Below are 15,335 nucleotides of genomic sequence, written 5' to 3' on the forward strand. Positions count from 1 at the left end.
CCTATAATTAAGATCAGGGAGAGAAAATTTGTACCTGGCTGAGAATTCTGACTAGGTCCTTTCACAGTGCCAACTATGAGCAAGATGTGTGTGTGTGTGTGTGTGTGTGTGTCTGACTAGTTGGTATTAATTAGAAGCAGCTGTTTGCTTGGCCAGTGGGTCAGTGACATCATCACTCTGCATCTCGTAGAGGTTGCGTCACACACACACACACACACACACACGCGTGAACTCACGCACACGTGAACACACAGATAAAACGTTATCCTTGGCGTCTTTGTTGCTGAACGATAGGGGAGTTGAAGGCACACGTTTGATAACTATTTAATTTAATAATTTGTATGGCGCTTTTAAAAGGCTCCAGCTCCTCCTCTGCTCGTTCCGTCTCTATCGCTGTCCTGTCTGACAGTATTCCTGATGCCCTTTCCCGTCCCCTCTGTCGTTCACCCCACTACCCCCCAAACAGCCTCTCTGATTTATTAGACTAACTTGCTTTCAGATCACTCCCTCCTCCACTCCTCCCTCCATTTTCCCCTTCGCATCCCCAATGACACACACACACACACACACACACGCATACACACACTCTGACACGCACGCTTACACACACACTCACTCACACAGCAAGGGGGCACGGTGAACGAAGAAGCCCAACATTCTTGCTCTCTGAGCCAAATCTCAGTTGGAGAATACACGCTTCTCTGTCGCAGTAACAAGCGTGCACACACGCACAGGCGCAACACGCGCGCGCACACGCACACACGCACGGTCCTTCTGTCTCTGGCATGGAGTCAGAACCGGGTTGACAAAGAGAAAACATGGTTCTCCCTGTTCGCTGGCCTGCCCGAACAAAAACAGATAACAGGAAGGAGAGAGGACAGAGGGTGCCGAGAGATGTGGGGACCCGCCACCAGCACACACACACACACACACACACACACACGCACACACACACACACACACACAGTCACAAAGGATGGGAGCAAAGGGTGAAATAGGGGGGGGGGGGGGGGGGAACAGCAAGAGAGATATAGAAACAGAACCGAAGGAGAGAAAACTCTGAAGAAGCCCCCGGGAGGAGGCAGAGATTTGAGGGGGGGGGGGGGGTAGGGAGGGAGGAGGGGTGGGGGTGGGGGTGGGGGCAACCAGAGGCCGCTGACATCATACCTTTAAAATCTGAAGGCGCGGTCATGACGTCACCCTTATAAAAAGGAGCGTAAAGGGGACGCGCTCGGAACCACCGCCTTTGATACCTTACCAATTAAGGCTCTCGCGGTACCGGGCGAGAGAGAGAGAGAGGAGGAGAGGTAGAAAAGAGCAATAGAGCGGACAGACTATCTCTTTTCTAGCGAACGATTCCCGGCGGGACGGCGCCCGGGGAGGGACTCTTGCGCGCACTTTGGAGACGGACAGACCCACGGCGCACGGACACGCACCGCAGGACGCGTACCGACCGCGCCAGCCAGAGACAAGTTTGACCCGCCGCATGTAAGTTTGAGTTTTCTGGGTTTCGTTGCCGGTTTAAATCGTTTTTGTTTTTTTTAACGTGACAACAACGACATCAACAACAGCAACAAAAGAAAAAAGCTTTAGAAAACAGCGGGGTGATGCCAGGATGCCCTTTCGGTCACAGAGCGCGCGTAAGTTGTCACTGGATGGCGTGTCAGTCGTCTAGGGTAGTCGGTCTGGCGATCAGCTTTCTTGACTTTTTTTTTTTTTTCTTTTTTTATTATCAAGAGGTAAAAGCGTTGCTGGAGTGGGTGGGATGCGGGGATACGGCGGACGACTAGACCCGGACGGTCTGCGGGACTTATTCCGCCACTTGAACCACATTCAAGTCGCAGCGTTGCCGAATCAACACGATGTTTACTAATCGCTATGACAGCTGGCGCTTTGTTTTGAGGGTGGAGATTTAAAACGTCTTCGTCTCCTCCACCTCACCCCATCTCGAAAAAGAGTAGATTCTCGGGCAGGGCAGCGGTTGCTCCGAGCGTTCGCTGGCGAGATGGACGAGTGTGCGCTCCTGACGCGCGCGCGCGCGCGCGCACGCACGCAGAACCACGGACACACACGCACGCACACACGCACACACACGCTCGCAGCATCTCTCTCGGTTGGGATCGGGGGCTCTACACCAAATATGGTAAAACACGGTTCTGCGCTCGGACCGTGTGTCAAGTGGTGGGAGTGTGCGCCCCCCGCCGCCCGGAGCAGGTCTCACATCATCGGGAAACCCACCCACAGCACACGGGGGGGGGGGGGGGCGGTTAGACTCACATCTTTAACTTTTTATATTAAGCTGGTTCAAAATTGTAGTATAGCCTAAATGAATGCCGATCAAGAAGATTTAACCATCAATTCTATCACAAAATATCTCCAATAAACTTTACATAACCATATAGCTCAGTTGGAGTCTTTAAATGTTTAAAAAGACATATGTCAATATTGTACGGAATTCCTTATTATAATATATAATAGGGCTGGGCCCCTTATAATAATTTTAATAATAATTATTATTATTATTGTCTTTATTGTTATTTTACATATCACACAGCTCTTTATTAAGTGTCTAAAGCTTTTTATTAAGTTTAACTGCTTCCCCACTGACTTTGCGTATAAAATCTTCGCACTTTCAACCATGACAAAGAGCGCCTGTATACACATAAAGACCCTTTATCGTGGCTTCTTGTGTCGGGCCAGTGAATCTACATCGTGTTACAGATAAGGTTGAGAAGGGTCAAGGCCTGAGGGTTATCTCTCCATATGTCGGCCAGTCAAACAAAGAGTTTTTGCCCAGGAGACTTTTCTTCTTCACTATGCTTTTCCATTTTTCAAGCAGTGAGAGTGAACAAGCATTCTGTCCTCTCTTTCGTTACTAAAAAAAAATCACCATACTCTAGCCGTCTCCCAACCCTTTTTTCTTTGGCAGATCATTTCCCTCTGAGGTCTTGAAAGATACAGTTCACCCAGAGTTAAAACTATCAACATTGTGTATCATTTCAGGCTGTTTTTTCTTGTACCTGACAAGTTTAAGTGCGGTGTCACTTCTAAAACATGTTGAGGTGTTTGATGAAAGGTAATACATTCAACCTATGTTCTTATATGGCCTGCTGTATTTTTTTTTTTAACCAAAAAGCATATAAACAAGTACACTCTTTTTCTCTACCTCTGCAAGAAAGAATAAAACCATAATTGTGCTGTAATCTCTGTGCCTCACTTTCTCTTTAACCACATAGATGTGTGTGTGTGTGTGTGTGTGTATGTCTGGGTGTGTGTGTGTGCATGTGTGTGTGTGTCATGTGGTTAACAGCCGAGTGTGCAGCTCTCATCTAACTTCCTATACTTCACCGCTGGGCTGCTCAGCTTGTGGCTGGTTGGGTGTGGCGAACAGCGATGAGAAGTTGCTGGCAGGGCACTGCTTGGCTGGCATAACAACATCCACAGGGTCAGTGGAAGAGAAAGAGGCACGGACGGCCGGGCCCTAATACCACAGCAGCTCAATAACACCCATAAAAAAAACTGTCTCCAGCCTCATTTAGCTATTCTGGTATTCATCCTGATTTACTCCATCTAATATCGCCGTCTGTTCTTAGGCTATCGTTGTTATAATTGACCAGTATTCAGTGTTGTGAAGACGTCCACCACAAGTTTTGGACAGGGACAACATTTTTTTACGCCCCTTTGGTGGGATGTAAAAAAAAACATCACCCAACACACTAGATGCTGCCACTGCTTAGTAAAAAGTTCAATAAATGTTGAACAATCCAAGTGAGACTGTTATAAGGAGTGACATCATTATCTGATCGATCAGACTGTTTTCCCTTGGAGAAAAAGTAGAACATATTTGGACAAACATAATAAGAAGAAATAAAGGTGGATGATGTGATTAAGTGGCAGGGGAATACACGAGATGAACACAAGATATTAATAGAGGAATAAACCCAAGGGAAAACAAAGAATTAAGAAGGGCATCAGAGCAGCAAGAGACCCTCACATCTTCCCACTAGAGGGAGCCAACAGGCAGCAGAGTCAGGCTCAGGCTCAGACCCACATCCACTTATTCTAACTCTTAAGTTCTGTCTCTTGTCTGAAAAACAGTTGATAGTCAGAAGACAGGGATCAGAGATTAAATCACACACTAAAACTCACTGTTCGACTTCACAGAGTGGTTCGGCACCTGGGTGATCAAATCTTTATGGGGAACAGCTTTAGTCTTAGTCTCTGGCTCAATTTCGGACTTTCTGCAACACCTCATTCAACCTTTTCTTTGGCTACTCCTGTTTTCCCTTCCCTCCTGGCCACACCCTCCATTCTCACCGTTAATCATTCTTGTTCTCCTGCACGACAACATTGTTATTCTAACAATAAGGCGTTTAGCTTTTACAGCGTGAAGCACGGCCAGCATATACAATATATTGTTTTTTAGACGGGCCTATGTGTCAGAAAAGTTTTGAAACGGGGCACTTTTTGAGTCCAGGCACCACAGTAAAATTCGTAATTCTGGTTTAGTCTATTGTTCGATTGTTAAATGACCCAGCGAATGCAAAACCAAGCTAGTGTGTGTGTGTGCGTGTGTGTATTTTTTGTGTTAGATTAATGGTGTTGTTTTATTGGGGGGTTATTAGGGCTGGAGGTTACAGGGTTGTTATGGAGGAGGGGGGCATTCTTCAGATTCTCCCTCAACCAGAGCTGCACAAACACACAGAGACCAGCATGCACACACAAGTACACACTCAGGCTCACATTCGCTTAGGCACACACACACACACACACACACACACACACACACGCACACGCACGCACGCACGCACACACACATGCATGCAGAGACACATAGAGCAAGCATTCTTAGATGGCTACCAACCATAATGTGGCTTCTGGCACTGATGGCCTTATTTAGTCAAGCAGCACAGTCACATCTCTCCATCTCTTTAGCTTTTCTATTGTCTCCTCTCATCGGGGGAGAAACATCTAGAAAGATGTTGCAAATGGACGATTATGCAAGTGAAATTGAAATCTTTAATCATCCTCTCAGTCCCCCATTGGTGATCATTCATTTTAATTTACATATATTCCCTGACATAAAGCATCAACATTTATCCGTTGGCATCCCTAGCGGCTAAGAGGCACTTCACTACTTAAAATATGTTGAATTCAGCTTCCCCGCTCTGACTGTTTCTTCATTGCATGTAATAAATTAGCCTACATAACCACAAATACATAGAAAAACTCAGCCGTGAACATCCATATGGCAGACTTCAATGAAACACAAAGGGAAAAGGAAGGAATTAGTCTGGACTTCATTCACATCTTGCTAAATTATCAAGCATTGGCCGCTGGTGACGTCTACATGAGAGATTGGCGGCCGTAAAGCATGATCATCTGCCAGGGGTTTGTTATGGTAGAGCATTGCTGGTGTATGAACTCAACCGGCTGTTTGAGCAGCGCAGCCCAGCTGAGAGACTGGGGGGGGGGGCACTGGGTGACTGCTTTGAAGATAAGGTTCCACACACTGTGACCTCACACCGACAGACGTACACGCATGGATGCACACACACAAACACATGCAAATACACACACACGCACGCCAATAGGCATACATGAACTCAGTTATTAATATGCCGGTGAAGATGGTGACAGGAACACAAGATAATCATACCCTGGTGTGAATGCAGATCCTGGTCCCTTCTACCACTGGCTGAAGCTATGGTCGCTCCATCGTCTTGTACATTCATGTTTGTTGGCATCCAGCCTGGGAGTCTGACTCCCTACTCTCTGTTAAACCTTGGGGTGCAGAAAAGCATTTTGGCCCGCTGCCTGCTGGGCCCCTTCCCAGCCCCGGTCCCCAAAAGGAGGGGATATGCTGTTGCTCTTCTCCTTGTCCTTGTGTAAAGTCCTATGTTAATAGCTGAATGTTGAGGGCGAAAATGAAAGGAGGAGGAAAAAATAAAAGCCCTAATTATGTGCCCCAAGGCAGGGGTGGATTGAGGTTATGTCTTCGCAAACAGAGAGAGGGGGAGATTGGAGGGAAGGTCAATCCCTCTCACCCTGGGGCAACGGGCATAACATGACATAATAGTTTGGTGTAGTTGTCAGCAGGTAGGCTGGAAGTGAGTGGGGGTAAAAAGTGAGGGTGGGGGCGGAAAAATGGAAAAGCCCCACGTTACTATTTGAGGTCGACCTTGTCTCTAGACATTGCAATGCTGTTATCTTTTAAGCAAACATGGAAACGTCCAAAACACACTGCCCCAGTATGGCCATGTGTTCTCTCCATGTGTTCCTACACTGGATCTGCAGGTCGTTTATGAAGGACAAGGGGGGGGGTGTCGGGTTTCTATTAAAACGCGCCAGGGACCATTGGGAATAAGTTAAAGTTACCATGCAGCGCTGTTGAACGCCTACTTTCCTTGCGAAATCCCTATCTTCAGGCTAATGTTCTCTCTCTCTCTCTCTCTCTCTCTCTCTCTCTCTCTCTCTCTCTCTCTCTCTCTCTCTCTCTCTCTCTCTCTCTATGACAGGAGCAGAGAGGGGAGCGGCCCTGAAAAACTCCAACAGACTCCACCCTAAAACTGCAGCCAGCGAACGGAGAGAGAGAGAGAGAGAGAGAGCGAGAGAGAGCGAGTGAGAGAGAGAGAGAGAGTGAGTGAGAGAGAGAGAGAGAGACACCCGAGCCCATAAAAATGAGCGCTTCGCACCCCCGCCTCCACCAGAGCGCCGCGCCCGCTCCCAACGCTCTCTCCCCGGACAAGGACGCAGCAGACATGCCCGCTACGGAGAAGGACCTGGCCGAGGACGCGCCCTGGAAGAAGATCCAGCAGAACACCTTCACCCGCTGGTGCAACGAGCACCTGAAATGCGTCAACAAGCGCATCGCCAACCTGCAGACGGACCTGGGCGACGGGCTGCGGCTCATCGGGCTCCTGGAGGTGCTGTCCCAGAAGAAGATGTTCCGAAAGTACAACCAGAGGCCCACCTTCAGACAGATGCAGCTGGAGAACGTGTCGGTGGCGCTGGAGTTCCTGGACAAGGAGAACATCAAGCTGGTGTCCATAGGTGAGTCGGATCCGCGACGCGTTGCGTGTGAATTGAACCCTTAACGCGTCCCAGCGCAAAGTTGGAAGGCGGCGTGGCGGCTGTCACGCCCGGGGTGGCTCTGCCCTGCACGCAGGTCACTTTTACCGCCCGAGTGCAATGAGACCACCTGACAGCCGAGTTGCGCCGAGACCGCTTTTAGTAACTTTAATGTTTATATAAGTTGAATTGAGTTTTATTTATTTTTTAATTTTTTTATGTGGGAGTATCTTTCCACTCAGTCCCGGGCTTGGCTGCTCCCTGCAGCATGGGTCGGGACCGGGCCCTGCAGAAACGTGTCGCCCCAGGATGCAGTTCAGGCCTAGTGGTTTAGATGGAGAAGCAAACACAGGCCTATTGTTTGGGCGCATGCCTTTGCAGCAGGCTGCAGCCCCTGAATCACCACCGCGTCGAGGCATTTCTTGGCCCACACCCACACTCCCATCTAGTAGGGCCTCTGTGGCATAAGACTTGCAACGCGGTCGGGGGGGGGGGGGGTTGCTGGCGTTTGGCTGGTTGCAGCTGCATGTCCTTTGACATATCACTGTGTTGAGGGTTGTCCATTAGTGGACAATGGCCCACTGAGTTGAGAATAACTCCTGTAGCTGATTTTTCTTTTCTTTTTTCTTTTTCTTTTGTACGGTGGACTCAGCAGATAACCCTAACCCTGCCTGTTTCCTGTAGGCAAGGAGTGTTTCTCTTGGAGCAACTGATTCACTGGGTAATCTATGAATCATAGATGAGTTTATACCTTGTGGCTATGGCTTTGCAATGGTGTCTATGTACACACTGTGTACACACACACACACCCTATCTAAGGGCAAACAACCCAACAACTACATTGCAAAGGTGTGTGTGTGTGTCCCTCAAATGATATTGGGTTCTAATATTGTACTCTTGTTTCTTACCGCTTACCTTAACTAAACATGGACGGTCAGGGGATCACAGAGCTGCCCCCTCCCCTAGTCATAGTCAAGCGCTTGTCTAGCCGTCTGTCCCCCTCATCTGTCTTTCTTTGTGCCCGTTAGTCTGCATGCAGCTGAGTCACGTACATCTTAGATGTGAGTAATGTGTCATCTGAAGGGGAGCCTCACTTCCCCCTTTTTTGCTGTAGGAAACACACCCAGAGACACACCCAGCCAACAACCCTCACCACAAATTGCCAAACTTCTCCCACCACCCAGTAGTGGATGGTCTATCTCAGACTCTCTCTTTCTGTCCCTGTCTCGATCCCTTTTCTTCTCAGTTAATTGACCAAACTTTCAGAATTGACATTGCTAATTTGTTGTTCTGGCCTTCAATCTGGGCTTCTCTGTAATGTCCTGTGTTTTTTTTTTTTTTTTTTTTTTTTTTCTTGAATCATTCTTGTGCCGGGGCTCTTTTTTTGATTTTTTTTTTTTTTTTTGCACCTCTTGTCTAATGTTAAGAAATGTAAGAATGGCTGAACACTTAGCACGTCTGAACACTCCTCTGTTCTGACTCACTTCATGCTGCTCAGCCATCAGCTAGTGTGGCCTCAGACCTATCATTAGCCAAGGCGGCCTCGCTTCATGACCTGAGCTCCATTACCATTTGGAAAATGGCTTCGGCTGCATTTTCTGGCTTTGATTTATCGGCCTGACACACAAATGTTCGTAAACCGCGCAACTGTTGCAACAAGCAGCCGGCGGAACATTTGAGGACATCGAGTTACTGCCTAGATATGAGCTATCTTGAAGGCTACTGTCATCCACTCATTCCAATCAAAGACCAGTCCTCAGATCTAGAGGTGAACTCATCAACAGTGTATCCCTCACACAAAGAGGGTGGTATCTTGCGTGTATGGAGTCCAAAGTTGGCACGTAGGTGCGGCCTACAAAAGGCCACTAGGCTACAGTATGACTCATTTGATCAGGGAGATCAACAGTTGGCAAACAAGAGGTTGCGCTCTGTTTCCAGGTGCAACTGGATGAACACTCAACCGTGTGCCCCGAGTGTTTAGCCAGTAACACGCTGAGCCCTTCCTACCAAGCAAGTTGCATTGTTGACTGGCTACGGTCTCCCTCAGTGCTCTGCATCCTGACCTGGTCTCTTTAGAGGATATGTTTTTGTTTTGTTTGTCGGTGATGTACACCACTCCTCTAGAAATTAAATCAACTGCCCGTCGTGGGTGTTAATTTTAATGTGTCTTGTTTGTTTCTGGGTCTGTTGTTGTGGCCCTGGGAGATCGTCTTAATAAGACCATTACGTTTTTAACAGCTTGCTTTTGTTAGCTGTAAGTGAAGCTTCCTTAAGTCTTATTTTTAATCTGTGCACGTTGGTCTTGTATGCTTCGCTTGTTGTGAATGGCGAATTTTGCAAACTATGAAATGGAACGGTGTCTCTTTACGCCTTGCTTCTGTATCTGTTCGAAGGCACTGCGAGGTGTGGATTCGTGCGAGACATGAGACTGTGGACTCTGTCAAGACTGTGTATATTTTCCACTCGGCTCATCACTCCCTTGTTCAAACAAGTGTGTGTGTGTGTGTGTGTGTGTGTGTGTGTGTGTGTGTGTGTGTGTGTGTGTGTGTGTGTGTGTGTGTGTGTGTGTGTGTGTGTGTGTGTGTGTGTGTGTGTGTGTGATTTTGACCACTCAGTCAATTGAAAGAACACTGTGATATAATATCCCTTATCAGCGTCGTGTCGGCACCCTGTTGGAGTCCGTCAATAACTCGCCCGGTTCTTGAAACAAGCCAATCAGTGAGCCGTTTAAATGCTCACTGCACAGAATGAGCATTCAAGTGAAAAAACGCACACACAAAAAAGAGAAAAACCCCACCCCATCAAAAACTGTTGACATTGCCGAGCTCTTGACGGTCCCTCCCCACACGCGGGCGGAGGTGTGTGAAATGGGCCAAGTAAGCTGTGGTGCAACCCGGCTCCCTCTCACCTCCTCTGCTTTGGCACGGAGCTCGGCGTGGCCTGCACAGGTTGAGACAAGAGCGCTGTTGTGAAATAACCAGGCCATCTCCACCTCTTATGTAAGCAAAGTGACATTTTCTGTCTATACGGCAAATAAAGGAATGGAAAGAAAGCGTTTGTCAAGTCAGTGGGTTCCTCTGTGTTTTCTGCATCGGTTGGGGTGCGGAAAGGTTTTAGATGTGAAAGTCCATTCTTGAGTTCTTATTCTCATGGCACATCAGGTGTTTGTGCATTTATCCTTTTTTGTGATCATGGAAAAATGTTAGATGACCACTTATGAGGGGCAGCAGGGTCTTGGAGAACCACTTCACTGTCAGTTTCCACCTGTAAAACACGGTTTCAATGCTGTAAAAACAGCAGAAACAAAATGTTAATGACATTTGGGTAATTCGGGTAAATGCTTTCTGTCAACTAATTGACGTAAGCCCATGAAGGGGATTAGATGGATGCGGTGCGAGTGGTTGGCTTCAGGCAAAAAAAGACTGAATGTGCCTGAAAGGCTGAGCTGTAGATGTCAAAATTCTTTGGGATTATGACAAACATAGCTGATGACAGCGAACAACCTTACCAGTTGAAACCAAAAGACGAAGTATGCAAAAATTGTATTTCAATATTTCCCTGAAACCAGATGCTCCTATGTGGTTATGGAAACATTTCTTTGGCAGCCGGAGTGGGCACTGTTGACCAGAATAGCGTTTTTTTTTTTTTTATTATTATTTTTTTTTTTAGAAGCATCCTGGTCCTTATTGTAGCTACAAATTGCAATCGTTGCAATCAGACGATCAAAAATTGAATATTTTGGCGAGATGGTGGATATAATCCTGCCTGCCTAACCCGACAGAAGCCTTCAGGAGGTGAAGAGCGGGGAGATGCGCAGGGACGAGGTCAGGGAGAAACGGTGCCAGTGGGGGTTTGGATGCGGGCGGGTGGAGCCAGTCGCTCCGGTCAAAATGGATCACTTCCTGCCAGCTCGCAATCATTAGCATGGCTTCCTTTCTGGACAGGCGAAAGGAGACTGGTCAAGTGGATACAGCAGATTAACGGAGTGGACATTCCCATTAAGCTCAGTGGTATTTGGGCCATTACATCACAGGCTTGGAATCGTGCCCCTACACCCCGTGCCTCTGGTTCCAACCAAACAACAGGAACCAGGCGGACATAACATGTTTTTTGTTTATTTCACAGGTGGAAATGCTTCCCTTTTCTTCTTAATTTACTGTTGATTACAAAACGTTACCAAGGCAGAGCTGGCTACTGACATGTTTGTGCCGTTGCGGTAGAGGTTTTGTGCCACACAAGTGATTAGCCGCTAGATATTTGTCTGGAGCGCATCTGCATTTCTGCTTTAATCATTTGTACATGGACAAAGTATAGATAGCCGCCGGGCTGCATCTCTGATCTCAGAGGTCTGGTCCTGGTTCGGCGACTCCTACGGGAAATAAGAGCTTTCATCAGAGCCACGTGATATTAAAGCTCCTCGTTAATCACGGCTGGCACCACGTCCTCTTCTCACCTCCCGCGTTCACACCCCCATGAGCCCCCCTCCTATTTTCCTCCTTTCATTTATTTCTCTAGATTTTTTTTTTTTTTTTTTTTTTTTTGCCTTTCAGCCTCTCTGTTTCCTCATCCATCACGCCCGCTTCCCAAAAAATTAAAAACGAATCGGACCACTTGATCAGCCTTCCCTACAGCAGCCACTGCCGCCGCGATGCAGGCTTTAAAAATGTCCCACACAGCACTTTCCTTTTCTTTCTTTCTTTTTTTTTATTTTTTATTTTTTTGGCTGGCTTTTTTTTTTCTCTCCTCTTTTCTGTCCTTACCCTCCAACCCCTCCGCCCCCCCCCCCATCCCTCCTCCTTCTCCCCTGTCTTGTCCTCCTCTCCCTCCTCCCCCTCCGTCTGTAACCAGAGCCCGGGGAGTGGGTGGACTGCCAGGATCCAGTTTGCTTCTGCCCTTTTAAGGCCAAAAAACCAGGAGGAACTTTTCCAGCGACCGGGAGAGGGAGGGAGGGAGGGAGGGAAGGAAGGGGGGGGAGGATTGGAAGGAGCCACAGAGAGGAACATGAGGAAGTGTAGTAGCTCTGCTGTGGCCCTGTTTGAGTCAGAGTCGGCCAGAGGGAGGTTTCTGACGGAGGGAGGGAAAGGACCACCCCCCCCTCTACTCCACACACACACAAAAATTCCCAAGGCTCGAGGCCTGGGGAAAATGGGATTTCACTTCCACCCCCCCCCTTAGTTTTGTTTAACAGTGAAAGATACGTTTAAAGTGAGGAAATTAGTTTAAAGTCAACTTTTAGGTCGTGAGTTCTTAACTTTTTTCCACATTTCTTACAGGGGGGTGTTGGGGTTAGGTTGTGTAATTCATCTGCTTTCTGACACATGATACAACTTGTCTTTGTTGTTGGAGCAGGAAAGTCAGCCTTTCCAAAACGTGTTATATTGCCCACTAAATCACAAGTGTGTGTGTCTGTGATAAGGCTAGTATGGAATGTTTGACATTTCCTGTGTGTGTGTGTGTGTGTGTGTGTGTGTGTGTGTGTGTGTGTGTGTGTGTGTGTGTGTGTGTGTGTGTGTGTGTGTGTGTGTGTGTGTGTGTGTGTGTGTGTGTGTGTGTGTGTGTGTGTGTGTGTGTGTGTGTGTTACGCCGGCCAAAGTTAAATTTGTTCAATGTGCCGGTGGCTTGTAACACGCAATGTCTCCCATTGACTCAATGCCTCGCACACTCTTACCTTTTGGGCAAATTCCGCCTTAAATGTTTTTGGGAACTTTGACGCCAATTAACATACAAAATCAGATACAGGTACGGCCTGGCATTGTGTGCGTGCGTATGTTTCGTGACCGGGGCTGTTGGTCTTTTTAAGGAAAGGGTTGTTATACCGCCGACTATTCAGTGGCTTTTAATACGGTCTAGCACTGGAAATGCACAAGGAGAGGACGGTCGACAGAACGCAGTGCAGGCATGGTGTGGAATCGAGCTGACGGCGTCGAGAGTACGTCTGGGCACATAAAAACATATATGTTTTCTGTTTTATGGGGGCAGGGGGAGGGGGGGCTAAGAGTTTTAAGAGAGACTATGATGTCATATAGATGCCATAGGGGTCGCTGCAATGAGCCAAACAGATGAGTCATGGGAGTTTGAGGGATAAAGACAGACATTCCACAACAACAAACACGCATGCATAGACACAGACAGACAGACACACACACACACACACACGCACACACGCACACACACACACACACACACACACACACACACACACTTGGGGGTTGCTATGAGTCAGCAGCGGGGGAATGCGGCAGTCTGTGTCCGTATAAGGGCTCCGTCAGGCTGCGAACACCGTTGTCTTCTGGGAATGCTGACAGATTCCTTGCATGTTTGGTGGCTTTCTGTGTGTTGGGTGAATCAAATGGAAACACGCCGCGCGCACACACACACACTCGCAGTTTGCCATTTTCGTTTGCCAAGTTCTCACATGCGGGAGGGTTGTGATCTGTAAATCGGTTATTTAAACCCTACCGAGAGCGGGGAGCTTGGCACTGGACCCCCTTTCTTAGATGTCACCAACAACAACGCTGTTGTCAAGAGTTCTGCCGCCTGTGATGCTGAATTAGTGGTGAAGATGGGTACTAATGCGGTTTCCCTAAAAGGTCCGTCAGGCATCGTATTTGGTTGTCACCCCACCTAGATCCTCGTATTTGGTTGTCACCCCACCTAGATCCTCGTATTTGGTTGTCACCCCACCTAGATCCTCGTATTTGGTTGTCACCCCACCTAGATCCTCGTATTTGGTTGTCACCCCCACCTAGATCCTAGAACATTTTTTTATTTTATTTTTATTTTTATTTTTATTTTTATTTTTTTTTTCCAACGAGGTGATTTCAGGTCAACTTGGGGTTTGTTTTGGATCTTTGTTCAGGTGATGTTGCGATCTGCCCCTGGTGTTCTTGAAACTCTGCTGACAGACCACTGTGTTCCGTAACACTGATGTGCACTCCGCAGCATTCCTTGAGCATGCACCAACCTGTGGGAAGACACATGAACTGATATGCAGACACGCCTTCTTTTAGTGAAAGTTGGTAGGGCTGTGTTGGGGCAGTGTTTCTCTTTCTCCCCCTCCGTCCCGTGTCATTTATCTTTTTTTTTTTTTTCCCCCCCCGCTCCGCCTCTTCGGTCCTCTCCTGTCATTCCGGGGCGGAGTGAGGGAGCCACTAAGTTACCATAGAGATCCAGCCCCCGTGGAAGTTCCCATGGCGATGGGAGGCCATGCAAACACACCGTTTCCCTGACCCCCCCCGCTCCACTTAATCACCCCGTGGAAAGGGTTCGCTTTTTTTTTTTTTTCTTTTTTTTTTTTCCTTTTCCTTCCACCCGCCGGCGAGGGAACAGCTGACATGTCGGGCAGCGTGGCCGCTGGTAGGGCCGGCGCTCGCACATCTCTGCTGGAACATGGAGGCAGATGGAAAGTCCAAAATACCACCGCTCTGTATTGAGCCAAATAACTCCTCAATCCTTTTGTATATTATGCATAAACATGTAATGTTTATTGCATAGATGTATCATTCCGTTGGGAAATGTCAGTTGCCTTTTAATTTTACCCCTGCTAACCCAGCCTGTTCAAAAGCCCCTCACTCTCTCAGTAGCTATGGCTCAAACTGCCCCAGACTCTTTGCTTCCTGCCGGAGCGCCTAAAATATTCAACTCCTTTCTATTGTCTCCCACCAGAAAGCGCAAGAGCAGATCAAGGGCCCTCGGCTCTAATTTCGGTGCTTTGCATTTTCGTGATTTTGAAGTCGGTGTGCCAGAGGACACCGGCTGTGAACTTGTCTGCCAATGGAGCTGAGGCTGAGACTGATACAGTTACTCTAGTAGTTGCACCAGTAGCAGAATAATGACCAAAATCAGCAGGAAGTGATAAAAAAGTAAAGTCACACTGATGTTCAGACTGAGGTATGAAAGCTTGCGTTTGAAGAGGCGGACCCTGGTTTCTCTTTTGGAATCTCTTAATTCTCCTCTCAAAAACTAAAACACCCATAGAATACCACACACACACACACACACACACACACACACACACACACACGTAGCTCCACCCTTCCCCCGAGGGCTGGACCCGAGCAGTCGTTCCTTCCGATCCAAAGTATTTTGCTGTAGCACTTGTGTCGGCTTGGCTGTGTGTCTGTTATCTGGCGTCTGGGTGTAATTGGGTCGCCTCACTCGCTTCTCTCCTTGCATCCCTGCATGTGGTCCTCCTCTAAACACATTTGAATTCCCCTTTTCCTGAAAGATTCAGGGGGGCCCATGGGGGGGGTGCATGTGGCCCG

The 15,335-nt window shown here is 47.9% G+C and overlaps 1 protein-coding gene across 2 annotated transcripts in view; it reads left to right on the plus strand.

Annotated features, from left to right (window-relative positions):
• Nucleotides 1–1,247: 1,247 nt before the first annotated feature.
• Nucleotides 1,248–15,335, plus strand: part of flna (filamin A, alpha (actin binding protein 280)) — a 39,134-nt gene continuing 25,046 nt past the window's right edge. For both annotated transcript variants that reach the window (XM_080015722.1, XM_080015723.1), the window contains exons 1-2: nucleotides 1,248–1,488; nucleotides 6,519–7,053. In XM_080015722.1, coding sequence (XP_079871848.1) covers nucleotides 6,681–7,053 — 373 coding nt within the window. In that variant the 5' untranslated portion in view covers nucleotides 1,248–1,488; nucleotides 6,519–6,680. The remainder of the gene's footprint in view (nucleotides 1,489–6,518; nucleotides 7,054–15,335) is intronic.

Source organism: Zeus faber, assembly GCF_960531495.2.
Source record: "Zeus faber genome assembly, chromosome: 15".
NCBI lineage: Eukaryota > Metazoa > Chordata > Actinopteri > Zeiformes > Zeidae > Zeus > Zeus faber.